Below are 18,109 nucleotides of genomic sequence, written 5' to 3'. Positions count from 1 at the left end.
GCCTTGCTTCCAGCCTGACCAGGGGTAACAGCCGTGAGTGTGTTCAGAATGTAGGAGTAAGTTGCCGAAGTATCACAGGACTGCATATATGGGCAGATATATACATAGAGAGGCTCTTTATGACTGCCCCACTTCCTGCCCGTGCCCAGCTGGTGGACCTAGAGGGGTGCTGTCCCCAGGCCGGGTTGGCCCCAGCCTCGAGTGCCAGCGGGGACTGCTGCTCCCCTCCATCGCGCCCTGGAAACAAGCGGGGAAGGAAACCGGCTCTGCGCGGGGAGGCGGGGGGAGGCGGGTCAGTATCCCGCCGCGGGCATTGGTTTGAAGGGTGGGCGGCCACTGCCTTCCTTGTGCTTTGGGATTAGGAAAAAATGTCCCCCGCAGGGCTGCGGCCACACTTTCCCTGCTGCCAGCGGGACAGTCCCGGCCGGTGGCCCCGCAGCCCCGGCGGGCTCCGACGCAGGGCAGCTGCTCTCTCGGTGGCTGGGATGGGGCTGACGGGGTCTGGCACCCCAGCCGGCAAAGCCGGGGCGGGTGGGGGGGGGTCACTGGGGCTGGCCGGGCGCTCCCCTCATGCGGGGTTGGGGCGGCGTTGGCGGCCTCCGCATATCGTTACCGCGGCTGTGGGCAAACCCTGCTGGCGGCGCCCCCCGCGCCGGCGGCTGACGCGGGCGGCGGGCGCGCCGGCAGGGGGCGACCCCGCCGGGGAAGGGGCGCGTCACGTGACACCAGAGAGAGGCCCCCGCGGCCCCCTCCCTCCCGCCCTCTGCCCTGACGTCACCGCCCCTCCGTCTCCCGGGCGACGGCTCCATCAGCGCGCGCGTCAGCGCCGCCCGTTCCTTGGCAACGGCCCGGTGTCTCGCTCTCCTCCAGCCTCGCGCCTGGGCGCGCGTCTCTCTGGCGTCAAAGTGACGTCAATGGGCCCGTCTCGGCTTTCGGCGGTGGGCGGGGGGAAGAAGGCGGGAGGGAGGGCGGGGTGTTGCGTGGAGGGGGGGGGGGGGGTGCGGGAGGGGGGCGGGGGCCGGGCCATGCCGCGTGCTGCCGCCTGCCCCCCCCGGCGCACGCACACACATACACACGCGCGCGCACACGCTCTCGCACACCTTCGCGCGCACACACACCCCACGGCGGCGGCACCATCAGAGCCGCGGAGAGCGCCCGCCCGCCAGGTAGTGCGGCTCAACCGCCGCTCCAACGGTCGGGCAACGGCCGCGCAGGGAGCAGGCCCGGCGGGGCGAGCCTGCAGCGGAGTCAGGAGCGCGGCGGGCTCGGACGGTGCGGCGGCGCGCTCCGCTCCGGGGGCCGGGGGAAGGAAGAGCCCGGCGAGTTGTGAGAGGGACCCGGCGGCGGGCGGGGCTGACGGGGCGCGCCGTGCCGTACCCTCCCCGTGCAGGTGCTAGGGCCCGCGTCCCCGGGGCAGCGCGGATGCTCCCCTCTTAGTCGCGGCGTGCGCTGCCCGCCACCCGCCTCCATCATGGTGATCATGTCAGAGTACACCTCCCTGCCCGCGGCCGGACAAGCCCAGCAGCGGCCTCTGCGAGTCGGCTTCTACGATATCGAGAGGACCTTGGGAAAAGGCAACTTCGCCGTAGTCAAACTGGCCAGGCACAGAGTGACCAAAACGCAGGTGGGTGCGGAGGTGGGGGGCTGGCGGGGGGACACGGCACGGGGAGGTTGCCGAGGCCGTGACTTGCCGGGCGGGCGGCGGTGGGCTGCATGGGCGAGCAGCGTGAAAGAAACCGGCGGTGGAGGTGGAGAGAGCGGCAGCGAGCTTCGCAAGGTCCGGCCGGCTTCGCCTGCCCCGGGCGCTCCGCACCGGGGGTTGATGTGGCTGTCGGTACCAGCCTGGAGTTTTCCCGGTGTGTTCAGCTGAGTTCATGTAAAATCAAAACCGAGCAAGAATATAGAAAAAAACCCCCACATTTCAGAGTGGGGTTTGTTTTTTGTTTTTTTTTTTTTTTCCTGGTAGCTTCATTGAATTACTATGTCTTAGTCTGTTAAGGAGTCCAACAAATGAACAATCTTTTGATTGATCTTTTGAAGACTTTGGACAGGTTTAATTTTTTCGTTCAATGGGTATGTTTCAAGAACAAAGAACTCACCGTATTATTTGCAGAAATAACATATTAATGGGCATGCAAGCGTATTTCCATTTATACTGCATGTCAAAATTGTATCGGTCACTACGGTAGAAAATAGTCTGTTACAGGAATCTGGTTTTCACTGGCATGGGACGGATTAAAAGATTTACCGAATCCTGTCCAGGGTTAATTTCTGCAGTTTTGTTCACTACCTTATGTGTAATCCTTTGACGTAGAAAAGAAAAATGAAAATGTTCTGTGTTGTGAATGCTGTGCAGTTCAGAAAAACAGAATCAGCTTTGTCAAGTCTGTACTTTAAAAGCTACTTTACTTGGATTTTGTGAGTTTGTGTGTGTGTGCATGGTGGGGGTGGTCTTTTTTTTCTTTTTTTTTTCCAGAGATGTTAACAGTAAGAGTACCTATTTTAATGTCTAGAGTTATTTTATTTTATTATTTTTTAAATCTATAGGTTGCAATAAAAATAATAGACAAAACAAGGTTAGACCCAAGCAACCTAGAGAAGATTTACAGAGAAGTTCAGATAATGAAGCTTTTGAATCATCCCCATATTATCAAGCTATATCAGGTAAGAGGTCAGCATTGAAGCGTGGCATGCAGGTGAGGTGTGCTTGTGCTCTTCTCTTGCACATGATTTTTCATCAAATATTTGCAGAGAGAATGCATATTGAAATACTTTCTGAAAAACACTTTTAAAACCTGGGTTTTTAGAAGTCATTCATCATTCTTTGGACGAGACTCTGGTATGTTAGACAGTTTTTTGACAAAACGCACTGTAAAATTTGCAGTTAAAACCAAGCTGAAGCTTGTTTCAGATGAAGGAACCGATTGTCTGAACTTCTATGATTAACTTGCCTTTCTTAACTCCTCTGCTTTTCCAGTTTAGAGGGCTGGAACTCATTACGTGTTCTTGATAAGGGGAAGACTTAAACTCGTGTAGGACAGCAGAGAGGAAAGTATAAAAGTTGAGCTTACTATAAGTGGAAGGGATTTAAAATCAACAGCAAAGAAACGAAATCAATCTAAGAATTAGCATTCTAATCTAAGTAGGAAAGAAAAAGCCTGTAAATGTTGGTATCTTAGAATATGTAAAAAAATGACCCATTTGGTTATTCTGTTCCAGTTTGTGTAGTTTTGAAAGTGAATTTTAAATATCTTTCCCCTTGTAGAGTTTTACAACATGAATTTTGGTTTAGATTTGTTCAGTTTCTGCACTGATGGGTAATTTTAACAGTAAGAAAAATTAATGTGTTGTGCAGAAAACAGGATCCCAGCTGTCTAGTGAGCAAGGACTGCTTTGCAAATTCTAAATATTTGATCTAATTAGCATTTGGTGTAAGTTCCTCTTAATCATCTTAAATAGTGCCATGTGGATTTAAGAAGGTGAGGTATCACAGTCTGTCTGGACCTGTCTAGAAGGGTGGGGGGGGGAGAGGAGTAGATGGATGAAGCAGCAGGTCTGAAAGTCCGTGTGCAGTAGTAAGCACTATTATCAGCTGATCAGCTGCAATCTTACCATTGAGTTTGTTAGCTTAGTAAAAAAAAAAAAAGCTTAATTAATGTGTAAGGCTGAAGAGCCAGTAAGGTAGGTGCTTAGGCAAGGCATTATTTTTAAAGACCTTGACACACGTGAAGTGCTTGATATTTATAGTATTAACCATCATAACAAAAATTATTCTGTGTTAACATCTGATGTCATTGTTACCCATAGGGCAGTGTAGGATATACAGAAACATCCTAACAGTTCGGTTGATTTCATGTCAGTGGAATGATGTGGGTGAAAATACTATTTCGAAGCTTTTAGAAAAGCAGGTTAAATTCCATCTCGTCGAACCACTTCACTTGATGGAGCAAATGACGTTGGTAGTGGACCATAATTTATTTTCAGTGAAATTTTCTTTTCTTTGTTGTTGTAACTGATGCTTTACCTGTTTGGTGGAGACTGAGAAGCAGGGATGGAATTAGGTGACATACCAGTGTAGGGTGTGTGTTCTTGTGTTATTTCATCATTGTTTTAGTTTCAGCATGGCGTCTTAATGTCATCCAGCTGGCAACTTTCCCAGAACACTTTCCTTCAGTTTTTTAAACTGGGAACCTCTCTTCCTTTGCTCCCTGTTTGTTTATTTTCATTTTGTGTCTGTGTGTACTTGTAGTGAGGGGACGACAAGAGTCTTTGAGAAAGGTTGCATGTTAGGTTCCTGGAAATTGCAGCCTTTGAACTAGCATTGACGCTTTTTTGATTGTTAGCCTGTTGTGAGTCTTCTGCTTCCAAAACAAAATATCTGCTCCTTGAGACTCCAATTCCAGGGAAATGTTGTATTTTAAAATCTGAAATGCAACATTTGAAACATGTGCCCTAGTAACTGAAGATGAATTTGGAAATGTTCAGCATGTGTCATTCATTGTTTGGTTTTCAGTTCTTCTCTCTTTTTTTCCTCCAAAGGAAAAAAATTAACAAGTATCAAAGGAAGTTGATACTAGATTGATAAGTGAACGCTGGGCGATATATTGACAGTTGTTCATGGGCATCAAGCACTGCCGTTACATAAACAGCAACCTATTGTCACTTGCATGGGAGGCTTGCCATGTCCCCAGCCAACACCAAATGGGAACGGGGTATTTGATACTACTCCTTGATTTGTCCAGGTTGCAAATATCTCTCCTGATCTGAGTATCTGCTAGCCTTGAAATGAAGGCAACTTTATGTAAACTTTAAGTGTCTTTGCATGTTCAAAATATATCAAATGAATTATAAAACTATATATGCATATTTTAACAAAAAAAATTCAGGGTAGTGTATGAAATTATTGGAATGCTCATCAGTTATCTTATGGAGATTAGGTGGCATGGTAATGGTGAGAAGAACAATGGCATGGGAAGCTATTGTATATCGTAGCTGCATAAGCATTGATTTGTTATCTTTTTCATTACCAGTTTGCTTGGAGAGAGCATTGTGGTGCAAAATTAGATGCCTTTACTGCCAGCTGCTGCAGCAAATAAATAATTGAATTGATGTGTTTGAGAATACACGTAGAAAAATGAGTGAAACTACAGAGGTCTGCATTTTTTTTAAGCATATCCTCTCTTGTGTCTTCACAGGTTATGGAGACAAAGGATATGCTTTACATTGTTACTGAGTTTGCAAAGAATGGAGAAATGTTTGGTAAGTCCTCACTGCTGGACCTAACAGTTCTTTAGATTTAGAAACCATGGCTTCATTGTTGTCATGCCCGAGCGATACATTGCAATACATTGCAATACATGCCCGAGCAATACATTCTGATTAAAAATCCAGGGTTGGCATTGTCAGCTGCCAAACAGCGAGTGCAGCACCTGTAGGATTGTGAAAATTTTCCTCCAGGTGTTTCTAAATCCTCTGCCTCTTTTATTTTGTCTCGCAGATCATCTGACCTCCAATGGGCACTTAAGTGAAAGTGAAGCACGGAAGAAGTTCTGGCAGATCCTTTCAGCGGTGGAATATTGTCACAGCCACCACATAGTGCACAGGGATCTCAAAACAGAGAACCTTCTGCTAGATGCTAACATGAATATCAAGTTAGCAGGTAATAAGAAATATGCGGTTACTCTATAAACAACATTAGGCACATCGTCAAATTCAGTCTCCCTAGGATCATCCTGTAAATGTATTTATGGTAGCTGAAAATAAAACGAAAGTTATTGATATTTCTCTGGATGTACCCTCTGGACAAAAGAGAATAGCTTAAATGAATAGGTGGAGAACAAAGCAATACATCTGCTCCCTTCTCTCCATTTTCTGCTACTTCTGGAATATTAGTATGTAGTTGAGTGATGTCTTACCCCAGACTTTTATCTTCATTTCAGACTTTGGCTTTGGAAACTTCTACAAGTCAGGAGAGCCCCTCTCTACTTGGTGTGGAAGTCCACCCTATGCAGCTCCAGAAGTTTTTGAAGGCAAAGAATATGAAGGACCTCACCTTGATATATGGGTGAGCTTGATATTCCTTAGAAATTGCATTTCATGCTCCATGAGGGTCTGTGGGCTTTCAAAATCATTGCTTCTACTGGAGTTACTCACATGCTGTGCTGTTTTCTATTGACAGAGCCTTGGAGTGGTGCTGTATGTCCTTGTCTGTGGTTCTCTGCCTTTTGATGGACCCAATTTACCAACTCTGAGGCAAAGAGTACTGGAGGGGCGGTTCCGCATCCCTTACTTCATGTCCGAAGGTGCTTTTCTTCAAATTCTTAATATTAGAAAAGGGGCTACAGACAAAGGAATAGCTGTCGTGTTCCTTCTTGAGGCAATGACAGATGGGACTGGTTTTGCAGCTGGTAATCACTTTGTCTTTACATGTCCAGTAATGTCTGTAGGGCAGCAGTTCAGGGGCTGGTTGCACGTTTTCTTTTCTGAAGTCTGCTTTACGGTGCATCTAAAAGGCTGTCTTTTCCTTTCTGGGTGTATCTCTATGGATTACAAAAATATTTGACACCATAGCTGGAGAAATAATCAGTCACAAAAGAGAGAAAACAGAATTTTAATGAGACTAGCCTGCAATGCTGAGATGGGTGTAGTTGTCCTAAGATATTTTAGCTATGCAGAAGGGGTATATTTCAGTGTGGCTATGCTGTCAAGGAAAGCAGAAATAGTGAGGTGTAGCATTGTTTCTTGAACACTCGTACTTGAACAGTCTGGTGAGAAAAAGGAACTGAAGAGTATTATCACCTCTCTCTGAATTGGATTCAGAAACAAGTGAATGTGCCTCTCTCTTCAAGTGAAGAGTATCTTTTGAAGCCTGACCTTCATCAGTTATAGCTGCAAATGGCTTTGATTCCCTGGTTATAAACAAATAAGCAGTATACATGGACCAGGAAGCTGTATGTGATGGGGTTCTGTAATAAATTCTGACCTATCTTAAGTGGATGTAACATTAAACCTGCATCCACTCAAAACTAGCTCTCCTACAAGGTGCAAGGGCACCTGAAACCTGCTGGTATCCAGTCAGCTTTATTTTCTGTAGTGATGCGATGCTTTTGTGAAATACATGTGCTGGTTTGAGTATCTGGTAGTCAGACCAGGCATCAGCTGCTCAGGAACATTTAATTCCTGTTTTCACAGACATGATACACTGTTCCTGGGAAGGTTTCTTAGCAGTGATCTGGGGCTGGGCTGTTATTTTTTTCCCCTTGTTTATGAGTTTATCTTTGTCATCCAGACTGTGAAACACTAATCCGACGGATGTTGGTTGTGGACCCAACCAAGCGAATAACCATTTCCCAAATAAAGCAGCACAAGTGGATGCAAGCTGACCCATCTCTTCAACAGCAGCAGTCTTTGTCCTTCACCATGCAAAACTACAACTCGAATCTGGGTGACTACAATGAACAGGTCCTTGGGATCATGCAAACACTTGGCATTGACAGACAGAGAACTGTTGAGGTGAGAAGTGCTTGCCCCTTAAGGTACATCTTCAGTGACTACCAGAATGCCAATGGTGTGGTCACATGCATGTCATTCTGTGACTAGCCTTGATCCAGTGTCACAGTGTAGTGATCTTCACTGCCTTTCTGGATTTTTACTTAGTTTTTGTCTGCACTATTATGAGGCCTTAGTGATGAGCTTTGTCTGCTTATATCCTAAGTTACCTGTAACTGAAGGGTCCTTTCAATGTCTTCTAGTCTCTGCAAAACAGCAGCTACAACCATTTTGCTGCAATTTATTACCTGCTTTTGGAGCGCCTCAAGGAGTACCGAAGCAGCCAGCTATCGAGTCGTCCAGCAACTGGCCGTCAGCAAAGACCGAGGAGCTCTGAGATCAGCAATGTTGAGGTAAGGAAGGGCATTACTTAGGCACTTACCTAGGAAGCTGTATTTGGCTCTCTTTTTTCTGCCTTTTGCTATGGGAAAATGCAAGATGGTAGCTCTCAGGCTTCTGAAAACCAATTCTGATATGGGTGCTCTCTGATAGGACACAGCCTACGTACTGTTCTTCAGCAGGAGGCTGATTGAATACTAATGGCCTGTTTCCTAAGCAGTGACTGTGGGTCGTGGTCCAAAGAATAGGCTGCCTCCGGTGCAGGTCAATAATGAGCCAGAAGATTAGGCTTCTCATGGAAATTTGCCCTCTTAGGCATGGATCAGTTACACTTCTTTGTTACATAACCTTTAGGATCCTCAGAAGTACTTCATGAGTCAGTTTGTGTGTTTTTCTGACATTCTTTTGCTTTTCCTCATCCCCACCCCCTTTAAAGTGTGCTCTGGATGCCTTGTCAAATTGTACTTCCAGTTAAATTGCTTAACTTAGAAGAAGAAGTTTTGTGTTTGTGTTGGCACTGAAAGACTAGCTTTGTTAATTTTCGTAGAAAGTACATAGAGACAGCTTGCATGGAAGGTGGCTCTGAAATTCCTTGAGCCTCCAGTATCTGAAAAATCTGGAACTGCGGTGTATGTGATGGCTTCTGTGCATCGCTCTCTCTCCAGATGCCTCAGGACAGTCTCAGTAGTGAAACCCTGAGATCATCTCTGCTTTACCAGCAACCTCAGAGCTTGATTCAGCCATCCTTGCAGGCAGAAATGGACTGTGACATGAGCAACCCATTACAGGTTTGTGTTCTCAGCTAAACTGTGTGTTATGTTTCTTTTTATTTTTCATTGTTCTGCCAATCCAAAACAACAGGGGTTGTGACTCTGTTGTTCTCTCCCTCCAATCTTTTGTTTGGCATTTGGACATGCTATCATAGTAGCCTCTCAAACAGTACGCCTACTGAAGACATGCCGCAGGGCTATGAAGAGTATTAAAGACAGTGCAGAAATAAGTGAAACACCCTTCAGTCTGTGATCTGATGTGTTTTGCAGCCTTTGTTCTTTCCTGTGGATCCCAACTTCAACGGGCTCTTCCGGAACCGCTCCATCTCCCCCAACAGCCTGCTGGAGACCACCATTAGTGAAGAAGTAAGGCAAGAGAAGGAGCTGGAAGATGAAATTAAGGCATATGACCACCCCATCCGCATCCCTAGCAACACCAGCAGGAGGCACACACTGGCTGAAGTGACCACTCATTTCTATCAGCATGCCCCTCCATGTAAGTAAGTCTGGGGGAGATGAAGGGTGTCCGTAGCTAGAGGAAAAGGACCTCTGCCATAGCAGACAAATGCCTGGCAACTATGTGCTGATTTTTACCTTGACTGGGATAGGGAGGCCCAGAAAAGAGGTCTGTACTCTTCCCTCCACAGTTCTGTCTTCCCATAAATAAGCGTGGCCCTTAAGGGAGAGACATTGCACTGTTGTGTTTCATCTAGATCACTTTAGAGGGGAGCATTCTCACAAGCAGGACGTAACCCTTCTCTGCTTGCTTCTGCTGTTGTACCAGGGAGGTGGGGGTGCCTGGATTTAAAAAAAAAAAGCTTATCATTAACTGTGTTTGGTACACATCCAGACCCCGCAAACTAAACAACCAAGTAAAACTGTTCACAGAACAGTAATCCCGTGTCACAGCTGTTGTGCTCTGTTGTGCTAGCTATTGTGCTAAAGAAATGCTGTAGGCCTGACCCAGCATAGCCCAGCGGTGCTGGAGTTGCTGGCAGAGCCCTGCCGGCTGGACGGGAGTCCAAACTTAGGTTATTTGTTGATGACCCCTTGCTGGAGTCAAGCCTTACGACAACACAAGTCACTGGACACTTCTGTGGCTTGCAACTGCTTATTAGTGCCAGTGTAGGTGGGCAGAAGGCTCTGATGTCATGTTTGTTCCTTCCTGTACTCATCTTGGGAATGCTCTTTCTCTCCTTCCTTCCCCTCCGTAGGTATAGTCATTTCCTCTTCTGCAAGCCCCACAGAGGGAACTAGTTCAGACAGCTGCCTTACTTCATCTTCAAATGACAGCTCAGTGGCCCTGAGCAGCTGTTTGGCGGGTCAAGTAATGACGGGGAGCCCAGCCACAGCTAGGATGACGTCACCCTTCCTAGCTTCCCAGTCTGACGCTCCGGTATTACAAGCCCAGGGCTGCATGGGAGGTGCTTCTCTCCTGCCTGTCAGCTTCCAAGAAGGAAGGCGAGCATCCGATACCTCATTAACTCAAGGTAACGTCTTGCTTTATTGCTGGGAGATTGTGTCCTTCCAACCACCGCCAGAAAAGGGTAGCGTGCGGGAATACTTGCTTGCCTGTGCTAGTGTTACAGCGACGCCAGCCACCTGGATATTATGCCCTTTGTATTCATGGTCCCTGAGGGAGGGTCGGGTGCCCTGAGGGGAGTGTCTAGATGAGAGGTTCTCAGATACTGATTTCAGTGTGGCTGTGAAGATATTTTGACTGCTGTGAGTGGGATGGCAGGCTCTGCCTGCCTCCTAAAATACAGAGTGCACAATGTCATGATTTCTGACAGATTTCTCCTCTGCTGTGCATGTGTTCGTCTGCACGAGGCTGCAGCTGTCCCAAACGCTGTTCCATTACACAAATTTTGCTCTGACCATTAGGCAGAGGGGTGAACATGAACTGAAGAGCCACGGCCTCTTCTAGCGCAGGTCTCGTGCAAATGAAGACAGCTGCCCAGAAAGCCTGATCTGTAAAGTAGGCTCCTAGGCAGATACTAGGGAGGATTAAAGTGCATTTCTCTTCCTCATGTCCCACAGGCTTGAAGGCTTTTAGACAGCAGCTGCGGAAGAACGCTCGAGCCAAGGGGTTTCTCGGCTTGAATAAAATCAAAGGCTTTGCTCGGCAGGTGTGTCAGTCCTCCTCATCTCGGGCAGCAAGGAGTGCCATGAGCCCTTTCCAACACACGCAGCCGAACACCTGCATGTACAGCAGCAGCAGCGGGAGCAGCAGAGAGGGAAGAAGCCTTCTGGAGGAGGTGCTACAGCAGCAGAGGTGAGAAGCTGGCCGGGAGGAGTTTTGCTGTTTCCATGGGGTTTATTTTGGTTAGGGGCAAGCAAGGAGGAGTAAACACAGCAAAAGAGGCTGGGGAGTTTGGTCACTGGGGACTCCTATCCTTCATCTTTGCTGTGTGGCAGCAGATAAACTGCTTGGCTTCCTTTGTGGCTTTCTGCACTGGCACACGTAACACAGGACGTGCAGTTCCACTTAAAAATCTCAACGTCCAAATATTTGGAGGTTGCTGAAATGAGAAGCAATTTGGTACTGTGGGGGGAAACATTACTTCTCCCCATTGCAAGCTGTGTTTTTCTTTGTTAGTTTTGGGAATGGTTTCTTTCCTCCTCTGCCTCCTCCTGTAATTTTCCCATGGCAAGGAAGTGAGACCTTGTAATTTGGAAAAGTAACAGCCCACAAAGAAGGCACAATTCCAGTGGCCTCAGATGTCATATGTGGTGGCACCTCTTCATTCCCATAGAAGCAAGATGGAAAATTGAGTTTCCGGTTTATCTGCACACGTTGTCTCTAGCACATCTATTATTAGCAGGCCAGCTGGTGACTCGATAACTTTCTGGTGATAGTCGCCTTCTCCAGCATGGGGAAAAGCCAAGTGAAAACACGTTGACCTGGCATGGTTAGCTTGCTTTAATTCTACTGGCTGGCTAAGGAGAGGTTTGATAGAGAGAAGGAAACAAAGGGGAAATTATGGTCAGGGGTGGAGGCAAGAAAGGAGGAATGCAAGTTAACCTTTTCCATCCTTGGATTTTCTTCAGAATGCTCCAGCTCCAGCATCACCAGCTACTCCAGACAGCTTGTCCCCAGGCTTCTCAGACATCTGCAACAAATGGCGTCCCCTCCTTTGATAGCGTAGGTACCTGCAAAGCATCCAATTCTCTTCTGTTGTCAGAGCTGCAAAGAGAGAACTCATTTGAGCTGGCCTTTGCTGGCAACAGCCAACTTCTCCAACCTCATTTCTTTGGTGTCAGCGTGTCACCGGCGTCCTCAACAGCTCACCTTCTGGACACGCAGCTGTACATCAGTAGCAACGTCTCTCCAGTTGGCACCACCTTCTCTCAGCAACAGAGTTTCTCTGCGCAGTCTCCAAGCTATGACGCTGTCACTCTGCAGCATGGGGACTGTGAGATGGAGGACCTGACTTCCAACCAGCTAGGGAAGTTTGTCCTGGTCAAATGAGAGCCCTGGCTGCTGTAGCTCACACTGCTCTTGTTGCGAAGAACTTTCACCGCTGTTCCACGGCACGTGTGGGTCTGTGGCTGGCTGGTGTCGTGTGGACGAGTGACTCTCAGAAGCAATAAATTTTGAAGTATGTGAAGAGGCTGTCTGGCTCAGAAAGCTAGCAACTTTATAGAACTGAAACAAGCAATATGTATGTCTTTTTGCTTCTACTCTTCTTGCACTGAACAAATACGAATAGAAACTGAATTTTTTAAAGGAAAAATAATGATGGGGAAGATGGGTGGGGCATTTGTGGGGACAGGGAGGGATGTGGTTGGGGAAGAACTCTTCGGTACTGTACTCAAGTCAGACCAATACAGCTCTGCTGTTATGCAAGGTTAGCAGCTGTCAGTAGTGGTAACACAGCAGGGAGAGGCTTTTCAAAGAAGGGACCAGAGCCTCCCTTTTTCACAATATTCATTTATGGGTTTGTGAAGATGATTACCTCTTTTAAAGAAAATAAACAGAAAACCAGTGGCATGCAGCATTATGCATCCGTAGAAGACAAAAATGGAAGCATTGCCATTTGTTGTTTTCTTTTTTTTTTCCTGTTAACACTCATTTTATTTAAAGGAACCAGCATCCCCGTTCCACACCTCCCAGACTCATATACTTTAAGTGAAAACTGTGAACTTCTTGCTTGATACATCAGCTGGAAAAGCTCAAAAAAACCCCTTTCTAATTAGTGCAGAAGCAAGTAATCTGTTGAAAATGTATCCCTCCATATCAGGATCCAAACTGCATAATGTCTGGTCTTTTGCAGGGATGTTTGTTTGGGGGTGGGGGGTGTGTGTGTGTCTATACATACACACACGTGCACCCATGCATATATTTTGTCGGTCTGAATAATCTTTAGGAATCTTTTTATAAACGCTAAGTTTTTTCATATTCTTGCAGAGGCACTGAGGAGGGAAGCGTTAGTACCGGTGGGGTGATGGGAAGGGTTTTCTTTTTAAAAAGCCCTCCTGGAGGTTGCCTACAAAGTTGCCCGAGGGGTATTTCGTAGTGCTGCACATTGTTATTTCCGCTGCTAATTATGTTTTTATGCATTTCATTATCAGGGTCCAAACAGAACTGACTCTTGGGGAAATGTGCAATATTGTGGTTATAATTATATACTGACAAAGACAAAAGGAATAGCCTAAACCAGAATTCTACTCTTAACGGAGTACAGCTATTTCTGAACAAAACTATATTAAAAGTGAGTAAAACAGCACAATATTTGGGTGTTTGTTTTTGGTTGGTTTGTTTTTAGCATATTAGCAAAATGAGGTTTTGGAGTAGATAGGTGTTTTTTCGTATGGTTTTTAATGCTGTATATGTATATAAATAGGAAGCAGAAAACTATATAACACTAGTTATTTTTTATATTTTGTAATATGCTCATATTGTGTTTCTGGTATAAACCCCGCTCCCCTCCCAAGGCAGAGCATGACTTCTGTTGATGTCAGTAGAAGTTACGCTTGGGTATAAAGGGGAGAACAGACTGTGCTCCTACAGCAATGAGTCAGGTAGGGCGTTCAAACTTTGGAAGCAGGTGAGCAAAGAATGAGCCAGCTTGGCTGGAAGCTGCCATCCAGGTGTCAGAGCATAGCTGCATTCTGTCTAAACCCATCTCCCTGGTGTGACACAGGGTGCCTTCAAGTTACCTTGGCTTCATGCAACCTGCAGTATTACACATTTGCAAATAATATAGATACCTGTTTGTTCATTTGTTTTGTTTTGTTTTTTTTTTTAAAAAGAAAAAAGCCAAAGATCGACCAGGTTAATTGGTGGGAGTAGGAAGGGTTGAAGATGTCGTGTGGCTCTGTCTGTGGCTCTCCATAAACAACCTCTTTGTCTGTGTGTTGTATCTGTGTGTCTCTACTGGTGCATCTCCAGCTTGCCACTGCTGCTACGTGGTCTGGAAGCTTCAAAGTGAGAGAAAATTGCTTGAGGTGAATTTCTGTTAATGAGTGGTGCCTTGCAGCAGAGAAAACACCAAAGTCTCATGCTCAGTTGTAGTGGTTTAAAAAAAAAAAACAACAAAAAAAAACCCAACCCAAAAACCAGATTGTGTGGAGATAGATGGCTGGAGAGGAGGGCAAGGAGAAGCCAGCTCATCATAAAGCAGCAACTTTGCCTTCAGTTTTGTAAGGAGTAGCACACATACTGAAAACGCAGAATTTCCTCTTCAATATTTGTTTTGTTTAATGCCATGGATCAAAAGGCCACAGATTCTTTTGTTTCATGTCCTCAGCAACAACAAGCACTTTACTTTCATAGTATTTTTTTTTCTTTTCCAATTGCTGTAGAACCTCTTTGGAATTATTGCTGGAGCAGAAAGAGGTCATTTTAAAAGTTTGGGTTTTTTTGTAGATATCTTGACAGTGCTGTTCTGCAGACTGCAATGCAATAGGGTATTTAAAGACACTACGTGATTGATTTAATTAAGATGTATAGTTTATTTTTTATCATGACTGAACAATCATTTTCTTTCTTATGTTAAAATGAGAGGTGTACACCAAAATGATTAGTCATTTGTGTTTTATTTAATATTTAAATAAAAAATGTTTTAAAATTGTTGTCCTGCGTGTGATTCTGTGGAGTGTTTCCTCCTCCTATATACATATGACTTGCATAGTTAAGGCTCATTTTAAAGCCTGAGCCCACAGGACATTACTGACACTTTCTATTACATACTAAATGAAGAGGAATGGCGAGCTCACAAATCTGATAATGGGATATTGAGCCTTTCGCTGGTAGGCAATCTGTCTGAATCTAACCCGAGTCTGTAGTAATGGGGTTATAAAATCTGACAGTGAGAGAGGTCTAGGGAGTGAAAATGGGCGAGCGTGGTTTAGTTGTTGCCACATGAGCGCTCCTTCCATGTCACCTTGATGTGAGCGAGGCCCCAGCCACATTAAGGCAGTGATGGCAAAAGAGCAAGGGGAAAGAGAGAGGGAGGGAGACATTCCAGGGGTCATGGCTTTTTTCCTTTCAAATACAATTTGAGAATTAAAAAAAATACTGGAAAGGTACAGGCTTAGCTGTCCCGGGTACGCGTGTACAGCGCTGGTGGCCCCGCACTGCGGAGGTGCCGCAGCTGGCTTTACACAAGCTGAGGTTCCTGCTGTGACCACCCGCTGCAGCCCTGCCCTCTCTGTGGCTTGGGATGCGCCTCAGCTCTGGGAAGAGCCGTCGTGAGAGCACCCAGCGCGGCTGCCTGCGAGCTGAGATGGTGGCACTGAAGCTGGGTGGAGATGGTATTTACCTGGAGAGCGAATGGCCAAAAGGAGGGGAAGGGAGTGGGTGGCAGAAGGCTGGAAGGGGAAGAGGCCTGTGGGGCCGTGCCTGGGGGATGAGGCAGGAGAGAGTCTTCCTTGGAAGGAAAGTGGAACCAGATCCTCAGTCTGTTCCCCAGTTTTACTTCACTCTCTGTTTCCCTTGCACCTTTGAGAGAGACACGCGTAGCCCCGAGCTGTTGTCTGCACAGCCTGCACGCAGGACGCTTGGAATAAAATGCTTTATCTTCTGCACATGCAGTTAGAATGAGAGCGAGGAGCTGTTTCACCTGCAAAGGGACCCCTAGATATTTGCAACCTGTAGTTTAACCTGGCAAACGCTCAGGAAAAAAAAAAAAAAAGGAGGATTTTTTCTCCCCAACAGGCAATGGTGGGTTTTTTGAAAAAAAAAAAATTAGATGCTCATTCTGAAGTTTTTATTTTCAAATCCACCTATCACATTTTGAAGGAAGCAGAGACTGGTGTGAAGGTATATCCAGAAAAAAATTTTTAAAAGCTCGGGGGCATCAGAGATAATATTTACTTATTTTGCATTCTAATGGAGTTGATTGCTGAACTGGACTTTGTAGAGCTCTGTATGCATTTGCCACAACTCTCGAAGGGGTAGAAAAGTGTCATGCACCTGTTTTTCTGGGGTTGTGTTTTCAATGTGACCACCCAAAGTGAGGAATTTTGCAATTATTAAAAAATGATAGAGATATTCCTCATTTTTTTTTTAATCTAGCTTTTAGTATGACTTGGTTTAAGAATAATCCCAACTGCTGTTTTCAACTGAGTTCTCAGGGCATTATTTTAAACCCTAGTAATTCTGGGAAATCTCAAAAAGTTGCTTCTTAATGGATATAAATCAGTGCAGCTCCACCAACTTCATCACTGACCCTTGGGTATAGAGGGATTTTGACAGCATCGTGACTTCTGTGAAATGGTAGGAAAAACAAGAACAAAGAAACCCTGGGACTCTGGACTCGGTTTCCATGTGTACACTGTTTCACTCTTGGTGCTTTAGTCACTGTCTTCCTGCCTTTCCTCTGAAATCTGTCTCTGCTCCTGTTTACCACGTTTGTTTTCGTCTTTAATATCTCTCGAGATGCTGTTTTTCTTGGCTTCGTTTCCCACATTACAACTTGGTACCTAGTTCCTTTTCCTCTCTTTCCCAGTCCGAGATCGGTGTTTTTCCCCCCCTTTCCGATGGAACAGATGCTGGCAAGTTTAGCATAGACCCAAAAGTGAATGATCAAACCTTGTTGTTTTTTTTTTTAAAAAGGAAGTGCTAAGAGCTGGCAGGAGATGCTGGACGGGTAGCAATGAAAAACACAGGCTGTTTTTGCACGGAGCAAGCCCAGCGCAGACCCCAAGCCGAGCTCTCTGGTGCCAGCACTGTCCAGCCATGGTAGCGAGGGATTCTTGCCTGCCCCTCTCCTCCTGCCCTAAAGCAGGAGACACAGAACTCACTCCCAGACCCACGACCTTCTCCCTCGCTGAGTCCAAAGCAGCAGTCACACCTCGTGAAGGAAAGGACTTTGTCGTGGTGAAAGGCACCGCTGTGTAATCTTGGCCTGCGTGGACTGGAAAGGAGATGCGGCAGAAGGGAGAGCAGTTGAGCGTACAAAATTATGGTGCATGAGATAGAAAGTGATCAGTACTTCCGTTTTATTCATCCTGCAAAGTGAGAATAAGGCACGCTTCATGCAATGAAGGAGAATTAATTTAAGAACTAATAAAAGGAAATATGTGCCTCTGGAGGACATTGCTTCAAATACGGTTGGTTGCTGGCTTGTTTCATGACTGCTAACTACTTTTAGTGGTGACAGTTAAATCAATGATCAAGGTAATCCACTGTCACGGTTTATGGATTTAGCAGAGCATCTGTGGGAGATCAGGAAAGAGCTGATCTTTGATACAGACTGCCAGGGGCATCATAGATGGATTTTTAGGACAGAATTCTCCCAAGGCATCAGATATTATGTTTTATATCATACATAATGTCTTATAGCAGTGATAGTGGCTCAGACCAAAGGTTCAGCTGATGAGGCAGCTTATTTCAGAAGCAGACACTTAGGGAAAGGGTCTAAGGACAGGCCAAGTATAGCACAATCCCTCTGTGGTATTACCAGCCCAGCAGTGAGCAGACTGTGGTTAAGGGAATCTTCAGCTGGCATCTGGGTCATTATGTTTAACAGCTGCAGATGGGTTGAACCTCCAAAAATTTGGCTAACCCCTTTTGAAATTCTTTCATAATTCTGGTCTTCACAGTATCCTGTGACAATGAGTGCCATAATTCAATTTTGCACGGTGTGAAAGAAGTATTTCCTTTTCTTTTTATTAGACCTCCAGCCCAATAGACCAGGTTGTGCTGCCCTTCTCTTGTCATAGCAGGCAGGATGAGTAATTCTTTCCTGTTCACACCTCCACGCTGTTCGTGAGTTGTCAGGACCTCTCTCACATCCCTTTTCCATTGGGGTGACCAAGCAGAAGGACGCTACTGTGTTGAGCCTGCCTGCCTACGGAAAATATTGCATGTTTCAGTGCCATCTCTTCTGTGTCTTCACCAGTTCTTCAACATCTTCCCCAGTGTATCCAGAGCTGCACGCTCTGTTTGAGGCAGGGATACCCTAGAAGTGATCGCTTTTTCATTCTCTCTTTATTTAGTCACT

General features: G+C 46.0%; 1 protein-coding gene across 2 annotated transcripts; it reads left to right on the top strand.

Annotated features, from left to right (window-relative positions):
- The first annotated feature begins 1,085 nt into the window (after positions 1–1,085).
- On the top strand, positions 1,086–14,735 carry SIK1 (salt inducible kinase 1). 2 transcript variants are annotated; one of them, XM_086765968.1, is made up of 13 exons: positions 1,086–1,624; positions 2,548–2,664; positions 5,196–5,259; positions 5,498–5,659; positions 5,940–6,064; positions 6,179–6,302; positions 7,289–7,512; positions 7,752–7,901; positions 8,553–8,675; positions 8,928–9,153; positions 9,872–10,147; positions 10,698–10,932; positions 11,709–14,735. In XM_086765968.1, the coding sequence occupies exons 1-13, from the start codon at positions 1,472–1,474 to the stop codon at positions 12,127–12,129; spliced, it is 2,400 nt and encodes a 799-aa protein (XP_086622094.1). In that variant the 5' UTR covers positions 1,086–1,471; the 3' UTR covers positions 12,130–14,735. The 2 variants fall into 2 exon arrangements, with proteins under 2 accessions (XP_086622094.1, XP_086622100.1); XM_086765974.1 differs by having other exon boundaries at positions 10,787–10,932; positions 11,709–11,930.
- The last annotated feature ends 3,374 nt before the right edge of the window (positions 14,736–18,109 follow it).

This window comes from Chlamydotis macqueenii, chromosome 1 (assembly GCF_036417535.1).
Source record: "Chlamydotis macqueenii isolate bChlMac1 chromosome 1, bChlMac1.mat, whole genome shotgun sequence".
NCBI classification, from domain to species: domain Eukaryota; kingdom Metazoa; phylum Chordata; class Aves; order Otidiformes; family Otididae; genus Chlamydotis; species Chlamydotis macqueenii.
Note: the sequence above shows the minus strand (reverse complement) of the source record. Positions and strands in the feature narration are given on the sequence as shown.

Coding starts and splice junctions, on each gene's coding strand:
- SIK1 (XM_086765968.1), top strand. CDS start 1,472: ATGGTGATCATGTCAGAGTACACCTCCCTGCCCGCGGCCGGACAAGCC. Junction 5,260..5,497: donor AAAGAATGGAGAAATGTTTG/GTAAGTCCTCAC, acceptor TTTGTCTCGCAG/ATCATCTGACCTCCAATGGG. Junction 5,660..5,939: donor CATGAATATCAAGTTAGCAG/GTAATAAGAAAT, acceptor TCTTCATTTCAG/ACTTTGGCTTTGGAAACTTC.